This window comes from Dama dama, chromosome 1 (assembly GCF_033118175.1).
Source record: "Dama dama isolate Ldn47 chromosome 1, ASM3311817v1, whole genome shotgun sequence".
Taxonomy (NCBI): domain Eukaryota; kingdom Metazoa; phylum Chordata; class Mammalia; order Artiodactyla; family Cervidae; genus Dama; species Dama dama.
In genome coordinates this window covers 78,284,702-78,301,376 of record NC_083681.1, presented here as the reverse complement: position 1 = coordinate 78,301,376, position 16,675 = coordinate 78,284,702, and the positions used below count along the sequence as shown (strand labels likewise).

Below are 16,675 nucleotides of genomic sequence, written 5' to 3'. Positions count from 1 at the left end.
CCCTGTCTAACTCTGCTCCAACTGGATGAAGCTGACATGTATACACAATAGTGAAATACCTTTCTTAGCCCACCCCAAATGAAGTATCCTCTTTGACTTCTGCCCAAGACTTGGGTCTCCTTTAGGAGAAAACCCTATTGATGAAATTGTGGAAGCCAATTCCTAAGGAAGAAGAGCATTTGTATGTGTGAGTGTTGCCTTTCTCTTAGGGGAAACTTTTGATGGTTTAAAAAAAAATGTAAAAAAGAGACATTTGTGGCTGAAAGTAATTCACAAAATAGGGAAGTGTTTTTTTTTTTTTTTTCTTTCCCTTTTTCAGAATTGATGAGGCTGTGTGGGTTTTGCATTTTTGCCTTTTATTACAAAGAAGAAATATAAGAAAATAAGCCTGATTTCAATGTATACTCAAAGAAAAGTAACTCAGTATCAAAATTTCTGCTAATTACCTCTAAAATATCCAAAGTGATAGTTATCATGGAAGACCAAAGTGAGACTAGAGTTATTATATTACCATCATGGAAACGGGCAAATGATGTTCAGACCAATATTTTGTATTTCCCAGTCTTTTGCCAGATTGGTGAGCTATAGTGCCGGTAGCTCTGTTAAGCTGTCTGCTTAGGAAGGTAAGTTAGTTGAAACACACCTTTCAGAAGCTGGGTTTTGCCTCCAGCAAGAGAAAAACAGATGGATGGGGGAAAACAGTTTTCACGTCACATTTTATGTATGTCTTATGTGTAAGTGTGTGTGTGTTTGTATATACGCATATGTATGTGTATATATGTGGTGGTAATTTAGTCACTAAACTGTGTCCAACTCTTGCAATCCCATGGACTCTAGCCCATGAGGCTCCTCTGTCCATGGGATTCTCCAAGCAAGAATACTGGAGTGGGTTGGCATTTTCTCCTCCAGGGGATCTTCCCAACACAGGAATCAAACCTGGGTCTCCTGCATTGCAGGCAGATAATTTACCGTATATGTATGTATGTATATATGGGCTTCTCCAGTGGCTCAGCGGTAAAGAATGTGCCTGCAATGTGGAAGCCAAAGGAGATGCAGGTTCGATTCCTGGGTTGGGAAGATTCCCTGGAGGAGGGCACAGCAACCCACTGAAGTATTCTTGCCTGGAAACTCCTGTGAATAGCGGACCCTTGCAGACTGCAACCCATAGTGTCGCATAGAGTCGGACACAACTGGAGTGACCTAACACACACACACATATGTATACATATGTGCATGTGTACTTTTTTCTTTTTTCTGGAAAACACATTAGTTACAAGTCATCGCATTAAGCTGAGTCAGTACAAAGAGAAGAAAAAACTAAAAGGACACGTTTTCTAACTACTCACAGTAACTTGTTAAAAAACAGCAACAAGAAAAAGCAAATCTTCCCTTTGAGTAAAATATTTAGGGGAAAAGTAAGGGGTTACTCTTTCTATTTTGCACACTTCATTTTAATTTGATATGGTGAGGTTTTTTGTTTTTTGTTTTTTCCTTTTCTTTTTTAAACTTTACTCCTGAAATTTAAATTAGCTAGTTATCTTTCTTAGCCTCAGAAGTGGAAAGAGGCATAGAACTCTCAAAAACCATATTATGCAAGTTGAACATCATGATAGGAGTACCATTTCCATATAATTGCTATCTCTCTTGTCAAAGAGATGGCTACCTTTTAAAAGTAAGAGTGTTTGCTATTGTTACACTAAAAATTTGCCAGATAATTTAGAAAGCATTACTGATAATAAGTGTTGATAATAATTAATGTAAAACTATTTGTTGTTCACTCACTCAGTCGTGTCTGGCTCTTTGTGACCCCATGGGCTGCAGCATGCCAGCCTTCCCTGTCCTTCATCATCCCCTGGAGTTTGCTCAAACTCATGTTCATTGAATAAATGATTATAAAGAACTCTACTTTTAAACATATGTGTATTCTAACTCTAACTACAAGTGTACTTTTTAACTTTTAGAAAGTAGCATTTGAAAAAGTATAAATTACATATGAATCCAAAATTTGCCTAATTCACAAATATAAATATTTCTATCCATTGAATATCCTGTTTAGCTTTGTATTATATTTAGCATAATGTACATTTGTTAAATGTCTATTAAAACAGATAAAGTGTTACATATTAAAGTTTTACTCCAAAAATAAAAAAATAAAGTTTCACTCCACTGAGATGTAAATATGGGAGCAGGATATTTAAAATATCTCTATTGTCTCTACTATTAAATATAGCTTAAATAATCTAAACCTAAAATATTACATATCTTTATAAACAGTATTTTTATTAAACCTCAATTTTTGGCTTCAGAAAACTATAAATGTCAAACAGGAGAGTTTGAGATGGGAAATATTTATTTGTTCTGCTATTCTACTTCAAGTTAAAACATGCACCTTTTGGGATCTGATGACAATTCCTTACTCCTGATAACTTTTCTGTCTTTAACTTGTCTCTTTTCAGCAGTTCAGAGACTAGAACAAATGATTGAAGAGAATATTACCAGGGTGATGGAATTCATTCTTTTGGGTTTTTCAGTCCAGAGAGAGATTGAAATCCTTCTCTTTCTTCTCATTTTAGTGGTATATGCTCTAACTCTGGTGGGAAACATTGGCATGATTTCCTTAATCCGGTTGGATCCTCACCTTCACATGCCCATGTACTTTTTTCTCAGTAATCTGGCCTTTGTAGACTTTTGTTACTCCTCGTCAATAGCCCCAAAGTTCCTGGAGACCCTCCTGACCAAGCACAGGTCCATATCCTTCTATGCATGTGCGGCACAGCTGGGCTTTTTCCTGAGCTTCTTGATTTTGGAGATGTTCCTTCTTGCAGTGATGGCTTATGACCGCTATGTGGCCATCTGCAATCCTCTTCTCTACGTGGTGATCATGTCCCAAAAGGTGTGCGTGCAACTGGTAGCAGGCCCTTACTTATACAGCTTTTCTGTTGCTTTCCTCCACACAGTTGTTACTTTTCGATTGATCTACTGTGGCCCCAATGTTATTAATCACTTCTATTGTGATGATGTCCCTTTGATGGCCCTTGCCTGCTCAGACACCAGCCTTAAAGAGATCTTGATTTTTATCTTTGCTGGGTTCAACATGATCAGCTCTTTGACCACGGTCCTTATTTCTTACCTATACATTGTGGCTGCCATCCTGAGAATCCAATCTGCAGAAGGGAGGCGCAAAGCGTTCTCAACCTGTGGTTCTCATCTGACTGCTGTCTCTATATTCTATGGGACTCTGATCTTCATGTATCTGCAGCCCAAATCCAACCATTCCCTTGACACAGACAAAATGGCCTCTGTCTTCTACACAATAGTCATTCCTATGTTGAATCCCATGATCTACAGCCTGAGGAACCAAGAGGTAAAAAATGCCTTGAGGAAAGCCTTTGAAAAATGTTATTTCCTGTCTCTAATAAACATTAGAATGTAACTTGCAACATTGACTGTCTTGGAACTATGCCACATGTAGATATGTTGTTTTTATTATCTTTGATAAGTTAATTTTATTTTTACCATTTTTATATGAGCAAAATGACTTTGCACATGTGTTCTATTTTTCACATAATTTATAAGATGAAAAGTTTAAAAGATTATAATGCACATTTTTAACAAATTGCTTCTATTTGCATATGTGTCACTTGACAGTTTTGACCTGGAGAGTTTCTATTTAACTGATAATAAGATTTAGCCACTGCCTTCAAAAATGTTTCTATTTTATACATTGTGGAGACAGAAAAAGGGAGGTGGTAAAGTAAATTTCCCGTCCATCCCCACATCATTCCTTGCAGTAGCTATTCCTCAACTGTATCCTGTCTGCTAAAAATCATTCCTCTCTGCTTCTGACTCCCACTAGATTCACTGTTGGTCACTCTCTGTAATTCTATGGTTCTCATGTTGTTCAAAAAGATATCATTTTTTGCCATGCAGATCTGGGAATCAGGGTCAGATTTTGTAAAGTCATACTCTCTTTTTCTGTATCAAAACAAAAATGAAGACATAACCCTATATTCCCTCAGCAAAGCTTAAGATACTTTTATATTTTAGGGATTTGAAGAAATTACCAAGGGTTGAGGGGACAGGAAGCAGTAGTTTAAAACCAAGTTATAAATGTGGTTGCTGTCAGATGTCAGGAGTATAGTTTTATGTTGGGATGGTTGAAAAGTGATGCAATCTAAGACCCACTTAAACCATCAACTGGAATGTATATATATATATATATATGTATATATATATATATATATATATTTAATTCAGATTCAAATGTTTGGTGTCTACCATGTGGGTGATATTGTGAGCTATTCTTGTAGGGCAAAATCAAAAACACTCCTGAATATGCTGAACAGTCTGCTATTTTGGAAAATACTGGCAAAAAAAAAATTATTGTATAAGTTATTCAGAAGCATTTTAGCTTATTTTATCCAAATTATCTTAGTACACATTTCATTGTTAAATTAGATTTCAGATTTATGTGAAGACATCAAAATTGCTATGTTAAATTATTTATATTAAACTTTATTTTAAATATGCCTCTATTTTAATATATGCTTTTAATATATGCCATTACTAAAGCAGCAAAAAGGTGTTCTAAGTGGCTGTACATTATACAAATTCTGAACAGAAGCAATGAGTTACAATCCTGATTTTCAAGTTCTTAATTCAACTTCTTTTGGAGTCAGGGAGCACAGTTGCAGAAAAATCAATCTTGGAAATCATGACTGTCAATTGCCAAAGATAAAACTCAAGAAAAGAGAACATCTTTGTCATTGCTAACTTTTTAAATAATTCCCAAAGTATAATTTAAATAGTTAAAAACACAGCATTGAGTTTATATAGCAAACTGCAGAGTAAGGGCTGAACCTGAGACTGGCAGTGTGAGAAGGGTTTAAAGGTTAGTGAAGCTTTCAAAAGGAAGCTGGTGCCCCTTCTGGGTAGCACACTGGATTCAGGGGAGGTTGCTGCAAAACCACATGTTTACCAAAGACAGTTCAGATACATTTGAAGAGCTCCCAGAGGTGAAAGGATGATAGCCTGGGAGGCTAAAAAAGACTAAAGTAAAACCAAAGTTCTAACACTGAAACAATACAGTAAAGAAATATATTAATGTATTAATTACTAATCAAATATACTAACAGATATATATTAATTAATGTATACTATTAATATATAATGTTAATTAATTAAATATATTAATATATTAATTCATCCATCTGCATTAACAAATACCACACACTCGTTGACTTAGAACAACAAACATTATATTCTCACATTTCTGGAGCCTACAAGTCTGAAGTCAGGGTACTGGCGGAACCATGCTCTCTGTGAAGCTCTAGGGGAGGTTCCGTCCTTGTTTGTTCCAGCCGCTCATGGCCCCAGGCATTCCTCGGCTTGTAAACATCACTCCAGTCTCTGCTGTCTTCACATGGTCTTCTTCCCTCTACATCTGTGTCCACATTTCTTCATTCTTGTAAGGACGTCACCCACACTGGATTAACGGTCCACCTTACTTCAGTATGACTTCATATTAACAACTGCATCTTCAACGACCCTATATCCAAATAATGACCCTATAACCCAATGCCCCTATAACCAAACTCCGAGGTTCTTCAGGTTAGGAACTTAACACATCTTTTGGGGGAACAATTTCACTCATAATAAGTGCATGTAAGTGTGTGCATGCTCAGTTGTGTTTGACTCTGTGTGACCCTATGGACTGTAACCCACCAGGCACCTCTGTCCATGGGATTTTCCAGGCAAGAATACTGGAGTGGGTTGCCATTTCCTTTTCCAGGGGATGTTCCCCCAGGGATTGAAACCATGACTCTTGCATTGCCAATGATTCTTTGCTGCTGAGCCATTGGGGAAGCCCCACTAATAAGTAAGAACAGTTAAAGATGTGCTGGCTCAAATGTCTGGTGAAAACACATCTTATCTGTACCTGTAAGTACAGTGCAGAAAAAAAATAATAGCTGAGGTTTCCTAACCTTAAGGAAGAGACCTGTAAGTACCTAAAATGGCTAGTGAAATGGCCTAGATGATGGGTCAAAAGGGATCCAAAACCAGTTAATGTGAAAACTGGAGTCTTAAAGGTCGTAACAAGCCCAAGGATTCATCAAGTAGTTAGGACAAAGGGATATATAACCTAATATCTGAGATAGATCAGAAGTTTGAGTTTCTCTCCTTCTGGTTAAGACAGAAGACAAGATGCCCTTCTCTCAATACCAGAATAGTTTCTGAAGAGACTTGATCATTCTCAGGTAAAAGTCATCCTAGTGAGTGGTAAGATGCAGAGGTGAAGTGCCAAGGATGTGTTTATGGAAAGTATTATAAGAACAAGCAGAGCACTATAGCTAAGTGAACTCAACAAGATGAAGTGACTTAATAATTTATTCCTTTCTCAGGCAGCAGTGTGAGTTAAGGGGTTTGGGAAAGGCAATTAGACCCTCAGTAGGTGGTTTCCATCTTTGTCTAAAAAGTGATCATTTCAGTGGCAACATTTTCAAGTGGGAAGGAAGAGAAAAAAGTCCGTATCTAACGGCTTTAATACAGAGAAGATGATCTTTGGGTTTTAGGCATCACTTTCTACTGATAGATTGTTGCCAAGACTGGACAACATTATGTATCTCACTGACAAGGGACAAAGGGAATGGTGGTTAACAGCTGTATGGCAAATGTTTTACTTATAAAATAAAATATAAAGTAGTGGACACTGAGGAATATGTCTGCCATAAGGATCACAGAAAATGTGATCTTAAAGGGTCGAGTTATAATGATCTCTGTCAATACGATTGTTTCTTGAGCAGCCTATCATTTCATACTTGACACCAACTTATTAAAAGCAAATTTGGATAATTTGCAAACATAAAACAAACAAACAAACAAACAAACAAAAAACCTTTGTTAATGTAGTTTCCAACACTAATCAAACAGTACTCTTTCTTCCTGCTCAGAACCTAAAGTTATGAAAAAGAACTCTCCTCCCACCATCTGCCTTTTCTCAGAACCAATCTGAGGGAATGTGGCTTGTGGGCACTTAGTATATTAGCCTGAGTAACAATACTTTCTGTGTTAAAAGGAATCCATCTTTCCAGTGATATTATCACAAGTAAATGCTACTTCTCAGAGTCTTTCTACACATGTTCAATTGTGCACCCCTTTTAATTGGATTAGCCCTTAAACAAGAATAAACTCATTCATGAGAAATTACTTCTGTTTCTGATTTGCTTTTATGTTGGTATTATTAGCAAGAGTCAACAAGGACGAAAAATGTATTCTACTTATAATAAGAATGAAGGTAGATTAAGTGGACACCAATCAACATAAATTGAATCATAAACTTGTCATCAGAACCCAACGGATACCAGTTTGAGCTGTGCTGATCATGTTTTAACACATGTCTAGTGCATTGGCATTCGGTTTTACAGAGATTCTTATCTGGTTGACCCACTGTAGTTATTAAAAGCTTGATTTAAGCAGCTAAACACAGAATTAAGAGTGTAATGTTAGTGACAAGAATTTGGAATCAAACAATAGCTTTATCATAGCAATCAAAGGTTTAACAGGACATTCTTCTGATCAAAGGTCAGATTTTAAATGACAAAAATCCATATTGCTTCATCTTTTTAAACTATGAGAAGGACAGGATAGGCTTTAGTCATAAATATTTCACCTATTTAAATTAATAAAGAGAAAAATAACTAGCCAAAATCCAAACCAAAGAATAGAATTACGGTGAGCCAACAGATTGTTTGAAACACAAATAGTGTTAATTATAGAGCAATACATACTGAGAATTAACCTTCTGATTGATTCATGACACTAGTTGAAGATTCTGAATATATTTTTGTTTTCAAAAGTCCATGCATGTATGAATGTTATTGAAAGCTTTTTTTAGTAAATGAGGATCCATCAACTTTTATATTCATAGAAAAGTGATGAAGTCTTATTTTTTTCTCAGGAAATTATATATTACTTATAAAACAAGTGAAAGGCAATTATATATAGAAAATATCCTAAGAAATCATATTCAGCTCTTACAAAGATACCTCCAAATTAACATGTGCTTATCCAAATGTATTTATCAGTTATCTGATAACTACACTTAGCACAAATTTACATTCACTGTGACTAACAGTAATAGGTCAGTGTTAGTATGTTTGCACATGTAGATAAAGGAGGCTTAGTCCTGAGAGTCCATTCATGGGATAAACCATCGCTGTGTTAGACTGGACCTCTTAGCATATTTAAGTGTTGCCTGTACACAGTCTATTTTAAACAGGAAATTTATATGCCTGGACATTTATAACAGGAAGTGGCATACACGGAATTATGTACTGCAGGTTCACTGCCTCGAGTTTGTCTTGAGGATTGCTTTGTTGACCGCCTCTTTCACATCTTTGTTCCTCAAACTGTGGATCATGGGATTCAGCATGGGAATCACTGTGGTGTAAAACACAGCCACCATCTTCCCCTGCTCTACAGACTCTTCAGCGGGCCTCCTGAGATAGATGAAGATGAGAGTCCGTAAATCCTGGTGACAGCCGTCAGGTGGGACCCACACGCGGAGAAAGCCTTCCTCCTGCCATCGGCAGAGCGCATGCGCAGCACGGCCGCTACGATGAGGTTATAGGGAATGAGAACCACAGAGAGGGAATATGTGAAATCAACCCCAGCAATAACAATCATGGTGTATTCTTTAATGTGGACCCCTCCTCAGGAAATCTTGATAAGAGAAGGGTCAGCACAACAGAAGTGGTTGATTTCAGTTCCCACAGAAGTACAGGCCATACGTCCACAGAGTGCAGATCAGGCTAACAGAATCCATAGATGCAGGGCACAGAGATGAGACCAGCACAGACGGTCCTGGACGTTTTGCTGCCATAAGGCAGAGGGTTGCAGATGGCCATGTAGCGACCAAAGGCCATCACAGCCAAGATATATACTCCCACGTGGACAAGGGCTCTGAAGAAGTAACACTGCACCAGACACCCCACGTAGGAAGTGGTTTTTGTCTCTGATAGTACGTTTTCCAGCATCCTTGGAGTGACACTGAAAGAGAACCACACATCCACAAAAGACAAATGACTCAAGAAAAAGTACATGGAACTCTGAAGCTGGGGGCTGATGCTGACCAAAATAATCATAGCAATGTTCCCGATCAGAGTGATCATGTAAACTACTAGAAACACCACAAAAAAAGAGAAATGAAGCTCCTGATGACTGGCCAGCCTCAGAAGAATAAATTCTGTCACATCTGTGAAATTTGGCATTGCCTTCACTTAGACCCAGTCTGTATTGCCTATGGAAAGATTAAAAGAAATGAATGGATTTATTTTATTCTTGAAAATTTTGAGTCCTGTTTATCAATATTCTAGTTCAAATAATATAAAAATCAATGTAGACTTTGCACAAAATCTAACATAAGACTATATAATCACATTTATTTCCTTTAACAGGCCTTATAGGTAATTATTGCAATATTTATTAGTTTCTTAACTCTAAAACAGAAAATTACATTCATATACTACTAGTATTAGACAATTATTTTTGCTAAACTATTACAGTGATGTTAACCTCACAGAGTTCTAATAAAAGTAACGCTAGACTGAGAGTCATCAGAGAATGATGGTCTACAATCATGAAAATATAGGGCACAGGTGAACCCAGACCAGAACTGAAATATCAGTGCCTATGTTATGTGCCCAATTCATTTTCTCTATGGTGTATTGAATTCCCATATGAATAATTTGAGGGGTAGGAAAATAGTTCACAGTGATTAATCAACTTCCAAATTGTGAGTTGCTATTAGTTGGAGAGAGTTTATACACTTTTTAAAATAGTTCCTTTTTTAAGTTTTTGTATTTTCATTCTCTTTTTCCTCAATATTTTACATAGCTGGCTACTTGCCCATAACTGAAAAGTCATATCCTCAAAGAGATCTTTGGCCATTCTGTGTGCATCCTGCCTCTTCTTATTTCTGTGTTTATCAGCATGCTCCGTTTTTGTCTCACTCCATTCCCTAAATTGTCTCATTTGTATATTTTTCATTCACTCCTTTTCAGTCAGTTCAGTTCAGTTGCTCATTCATGTCTGACTCTTTGTGACCCCATGAACCGCAGCACGCCAGGCCTCCCTGTCCATCACCAACTCCTGGAGTCCACCGAAACTCATGTCCACCGAGTCGGTGATGCCATCCAACCATATCATCCTCTGTCTTCCCCTTCTCTTCCTGCTCTCAATATTTCCCAGAATCAGGATCTTTTCCAGTGAGTTAGCTCTTTGCATAAAGTGGCCAAAGTATTGGAGTTTCAGCTTCAGCATCAGTCCTTCCAATGTACACCCAGGACTGATCTCCTTTAGGATGGACTGGTTGGATGTCCTTGTAGTCCAAGGGACTCTCAACAGTCTTCTCCAACACCACAGTTCAAAAGCATCAATTCTTCGGCACTCAGCTTTCTTTATGGTCCAACTCTCACATCCATACATGACTACTGGAAAAACCATGGCCTTGACTAGACAGACCTTGTGCCTCCCTTCTGCTAAATGTGTCTGTAGAATGGCAATGGGGATGAATGGATAAGATATGATTACTATAGCCAGAGAATAGGTGAGATTAATGTAGGCATGAATAATCATTTTATATTCAAACTGTTGTATATAACAAAGGTTATGTGTATATATGTGTATATATACATATATATAGTGTATATAACAAAGGTTCCAGCACAGGCCATTTTGATGAGAGGTGGGTCTGCACAGTAAAAGTGGTTGATCTCAATCTTCTCACAGAAGTACAAGCCTTAGGTCCATAGTGTTGCTGCCAGACTAGTCAGAAAACCATGTACATAAGGGAAAGTAATCTGTCAGATACAGGCAATCCTTGACATTTTGCTTCCATGGAGCAAAGGTTTACTAGTGGCTATATATCTGTCAAAGGCCATCATGGAAAGAATAAAATTTTCTACATGGACAAGAGCAATGGAGAAGAAACACTGTACCAAACAATCAGCATAGGAAAGTGTTTTTGTCTCGGATAACAGGTTTTCCAGCATCTTAGGGGTGACATTGGAAGAAAACAACATATCAACAAAAAGCAAATGACTGAGAAAAAAGTGCATGGGGCTGCAGAGTTGGGGACCAACCTTAATTAATAGGATCATGCGGATACTACCCACATGGTGATCATGTAGACCAGCAGGAAAATGATGAGGAGAACTTGCCATTCCTGATGACTGCTTAGTCCCAAAAGAATAAACTCTGTCACATCTGTGAAACTGAGCATTTTCTCTGTTCTTGGTCAATATTAGATACAAACTTCTGGAATAATAAAAAGGAAACAAATTTTAAATACAAGTATTGATTGTTTATTAATTTATACTTTTTATTTATGGACCCTTTATTTTGATTACTAATAATTATCTATGAGTATTCCTTGGAAGAAAAGCTATGACCAACTTAGACAGCATATTAAAAAGCAGATATTAGTTTGCCAACAAAGGTCTGTCTTGTCAAAGCTATGGTTTTTCTAGTAGTCATGTGTGGGTGTGAGAGTTGGACCATAAGAAAGTTGAGTGCAGAAGAAATGATGCTTTTGAACTGTGATGTTGGAGAAGACTCTTGAGAGTCTCTTGGAATGCAAGGGGATCCAACCAGTCCATCCTAAAGGAGATGTGTCCTGAATATCCATTGCAAAGACTGATGTTGAAGCTGAAACTCCAATACTTTGGCCATCTGATGTGAATAACTGACTCATTGGAAAAGACCCTGATGCTGGGAAAGATTGAAGGCAGGAGGAGAAGGGGATGACAGAGGATGAGATGGTTGGGTGTCATCACTGACTTGATGGACTTGAGTTTGAGCAAGCTCCAGGAGTTGTTGATGAACGAGTAAGCCTGGCATGCTGTAGTCCATGGTGTCGAGATTCGGCCACGACTGAGCAGCTGAACTGGACTGATCTATGGCTGTACTTTGACACTCCTTTCAGAAAATCATTTCTGAGCATTTGCTATTTAACAAACTCTCTGAAGGTTACCTAAATGGAGAAATACACAGACCCCGTTGCTGTTGTCATGGTTTTTACAAAAAGTGATTGAGCAAAGCTTGTACTAAAAATCATTTAAATTTTAAATGGATAAATTGGATAAATGGCCATTTATCCAAGACTGAAAGAGAAAATAGTGAAAATGTTAGTCTCTCAGTTTTATGCCACTCTTTGTGACCCCATGGACTGTAGCCCACAGGCTCCTCTGCCCATGGGATTCTCCAGGCAAGAATACTGGAGTGGGTAACTGTTCCCTTCTCCCAAGGATCTTCCCAATCCAGATTCAAACCTGGGTCTTCTGCATTTCAGGCAAATTCTTTACCATCTGAGCCACCAGGAAGTCCAAAAATACTTCTTAAATATCCCTTTTTTCCAATACCGGTATATTTTATAGTCACCTATTTTTAAGATATTTATGGACAGTTAATATTCTTTTTAATATAACTCAAAATATCATATTACCTCTTTTTATTATAATCATATTCTCCATGGTTAGAGATGGGAGCCATTTAATCAAATAATCTATCATCCCTAAATGTTGGATCAAAAATTATTTTTAATCTAATCTCATACTTGTACTCATTTAAAGAGGGACAAGCTGATCACAATAGGCTTCAAAATAAAGTGGTAAACCACCCAAACACATTCATATATTATATATATTTCCTGGATAAAGACTTTTCCATACCTAACAAGCAATTTAAATCTACTGTGTATGTTTCACTGTTATATTCTGCAAAGTAAACAAAGAAGAGCAATGTAAACAAGGAGATTAATATCACTATTAATAGTGGTAATGACGTAGCTAAATATTGTAAGTATACATGTAACCTAGAGATGACAAAATATATATTGGGATGTGCATAGATTATAATAATGAGCTTTCCTGGAGGCTCATGCAGTGAAGAATCTACCTGCAATGTAGGAGACCAGGGTTCCATCCCTGGGTTGGAAAGATCCCCTGGAGAAGGGAATGGCTACCCACTACAATATTCTTGCTTGAAGAATTCCATGGACAGAGGAGCCTAGCAGGCTGCAGTCCATGGGTTCTGTATAATAATACATGATACCATTTTGTAGGGGCGACTTGAGCATGTGGATTTCAGTGTCCTGGGGGAGTGGTGGGGAAGGGCCATCCTGGAACCAATCTCCCTTGAGATACTTAGGGATGATTATATTTGTCCCCAGTATGTTGCAGGATCATTTTTGAAATGCCTGTGGACATCCTCAGTCCATGGAAACAGCATCAAGAAAAGTAGTTTACAGATCTAACTGTAAATTGCCCAAGCAACGCTATTTTATTAAAACAAAACAAACAAACAAAAAGAGTATGTTGCACAGTCCAAACTTGCCCTACTCACCACCTGCTTATGCACTAAGTCACTTCAGTAGTGTCTAAATCTTTGTGAATTTAGGGACAGTGGCCATGCCCTTGTCCAGGGGATCTTTCTAACCCAAGACTGAACCCGGGTTTCTTATGGCCCCTGCATTGGCAGGCAGGTTCTTTAGCACTAGTGCCATATGGGAAGCCCTACTTGCCACACGACAGGCAATAAATTGGAGACAGACCAGGTGCTACCGCAAGGAATAACGGCTTTATTTGGACAACTGGCAGAGCAAGAAGATGGCAGACTAATAACCGAAAGTAACCATATTATCAGGGTCTGGATGCCAGTTACTTCTGAAGAGTAGTTTGTGCAAACTCAGGGAGATAATGAAGGACAGGGAAGCCTGGCGTGATGCTATCCATGGGGTGGCAAAGAATTGGACATGAATTAGTGACTGAACAACAGCAACAAAGTGGGAGGAGGTAAGGAAGTAAAGTAAAAAGATTAATCTTCCAAGTATCTCCTGGAATAGCCAGCCTCAGGGAGGGCATACATTAATTTCTTATTTTTGGCTCAGCTGGACAGGGTCAGAATGCTTCCCTGCACAAAGGCACTTTGATTTGACATTCAGGCAGGGGAAGCAGGTTTCCCCGAGGCAGCCCATTATGTGTTATTTGTGCTGGCTGGTTTCTCAGGCATGTCCAACTCTTTGCAATCCCATGGACTGAAGGCTACCAGGCTCCTCTGTCTAAGGCATTCTCCAGGCATGGATACTGGAGTGGGTTGCCATTTGCTTCCCCAGGGGCTCTTCCCAACTCAGGGATTGAACCTGGGTCTCCTGCGTGTCCTGCATTTGCAGGTGGGTTCTTTACAGTTTGAGCCACCAAGGAAGCCCATTATGTATCAGTTCAGTTCAGTTCAGTTCCATCGCTCAGTTGTGTCCGACTCTTTGCGACCCCATGAATCGCAGCTCGCCAGGCCCCCCTGTCTGTCACCAACTCCTGGAGTCCACTCAAATTTATGCCCATTGAGTTGGTGATGCCATCCAGCCATCTCATCCTTTGTCATCCCCTTCTCCTCCTGCCCCCAATCCCTCCCAGCATCAGGGTCTTTTCCAATGAGTCAAGTCTTCGCGTGAGGTGGCCAGAGTATTGGAGTTTCAGCTTCAGCATCAGCCCTTCCAAGGAACACCAGGACTGATCTCATTTAGGATGGACTGGTTGGATCTCCTTGCAGTTCAAGGGACTCTCAAGAGTCTTCTCCAACACCATAGTTCAAAAGCATCAATTTTTTGGCGCTCAGCTTTCTTCACAGTCCAACTCTCACATCCATACATGACCAGTGGGAAAACCATAGCCATGACCAGACGGACCTTTGTTGGCTAAGTAATGTCTCTGCTTTTTAATATGCTATCTAGGTTGGTCATAACTTTCCTTCCAAGGAGTAAGCGTCTTTTAATTTCATGGCTGCAATCACCATCTGCAGTGATTTGGAGCCCCAGAAAATGAAATCTGACACTGATTCCACTGTCTCCCCATCTATTTCTCATGAGGTCATGGGACCAGATGCCATGATCTTAGTTTTCTGAATGTTAAGCTTTAAGCCAGCTTTTTCACTCTCCTCTTTCACTTTCATCAAGAGGCTTTTTAGTTCCTCTTCACTCTCTGCCATAAGGGTGGTGTCATCTGCATATCTGAGGTTATTGATATTTCTCCTGGCAATCTTGATTCCAGCTTGCGCTTCTTCCAGCCCAGCGTTTCTCATGATATACTCTGCATATAAGTTAAATAAGCATGGTGACAACATACAGCCTTGAACTACTCCTTTCCTGATTTGGAACCAGTGTGTTGTTCCATGTCCAGTTCTAACTGTTGCTTCCTGACCTGCATACAGGTTTCTCAAGAGGCAGGTCAGGTGGTCTGGTATTCCCATCTCTTTCAGAATTTTCCACAGTTTATTGTGTATAGACAGTGTCTTTTTAGTGAACAAAAGCCATAGGTAGCAAAGGTTAAGGTAAAATAAACAAATCCAAAAGGTAGTCAGATTTTTTCTTCCCTGTAACATGTTAAGTTTTGAAAAAAGATGATTCTATAACAAGAAAAAAGGTGTATTTTTAAAGTTTGCCACCTTAGTATTCAAAGAGAAATTAGTGAAAAAAATAAGTTTTAGATACCATCATAAATGATAGAGGAAATACAAAGAAGAAGATGAGATTCCTGAGAAACATTACCCACATGTCAGCAGAGCATGCTGACATTGATTCAACAGAATGAGCCTCTGACTGCTTGTGATTTTCACCCTTCCACACTTTTCAAAATTAATGGTAGAGGAATTTTTATTTAGAAAGACTTATCTAATTCCGTGGGACCAAGATTAACCCAGGGGGAAAAAAAAAGATATGGTAAAATGGTAGTGTCAATACTTTGCAAAAGCTTGTTGTTATTGAGTCGCTAAGTCACGTATGATTCTTTGAGATCCCACAAACTGCAGCACGCTGAGCTTCACTGTCCTTCACCATCTCCTGGAGTTTGTTCAAACTCATGTCCATTGAGTCAGTGATGCCATCCAACCATCTCACCCTCTGTTGCCCCTTGTCCTCTTACCCTCAATCTTTTCCACTATCTTTTCAGATGAGTTGGCGCTTTGGATCAGGTGAACTAAGTATTGGTGCTTCAGCTTCAGCATTAGTCCTTCCAGTGAACACCCAGGACTGATCTCCTTTAGGACTGGCTGGTTTGATCTCCTTGCAGTCCGAGGGACTCTCAAGAGTCTTCTCCAGCACCACAGTTCAAAAGCATCAATTCTTCGACCCTCAACCTTCTTTATGGTCCGACTGTCACGTCCATACATGACTACTGGAAAAAATATAGCTTTGATTATAGGGACCTTTGTTGACCAAGTGATGTCTCTGCTTTTTAATATGCTGTTATGTTTGTCAGAGATTTTCTTCCAAGGAGCATGCATCTTTTAAATGTGTGGCTGCAGTCATCATCCACAGTGATTTTGAAGCCCAAGAAAATTAAATCTGTCACTTCTTCCACTTTTTCCCCATCTACTTGCCATGAAGTGATGGGCCTGGATATATTTTGAATGTTGAATTTTAAACCAGCTTTTTCACTCTCCTCTTTCACCCTCATTAAAAAGCTCTTTACTTCCTCTTCACCTTCTGCCATCATAATAGCTTTTTCTGCATATCTGAGGTTGTTCATATTTCTCTTCACAACTTTGATCCCAGCTTGTGATTCATCCAACCTGGCATTTCTCATGATGTATTCTTCATGTAAGTTTAATAAGCAGAGTGACAATA

General features: G+C 38.7%; 1 protein-coding gene and 2 pseudogenes across 1 annotated transcript; 1 reads left to right on the top strand and 2 right to left on the bottom strand.

Moving 5' to 3' along the window:
* Positions 1 to 2,476: 2,476 nt before the first annotated feature.
* On the top strand, positions 2,477 to 3,433 carry LOC133067776 (olfactory receptor 8U3-like). The gene has a single exon (XM_061158715.1). The coding sequence runs from the start codon at positions 2,477 to 2,479 to the stop codon at positions 3,431 to 3,433; it is 957 nt and encodes a 318-aa protein (XP_061014698.1).
* Positions 3,434 to 8,341: 4,908 nt separating this feature from the next.
* On the bottom strand, positions 8,342 to 9,269 carry LOC133056043 (olfactory receptor 5M9-like; annotated as a pseudogene).
* Positions 9,270 to 9,274: 5 nt separating this feature from the next.
* On the bottom strand, positions 9,275 to 11,281 carry LOC133067723 (olfactory receptor 5M3-like; annotated as a pseudogene).
* Positions 11,282 to 16,675: the final 5,394 nt, after the last annotated feature.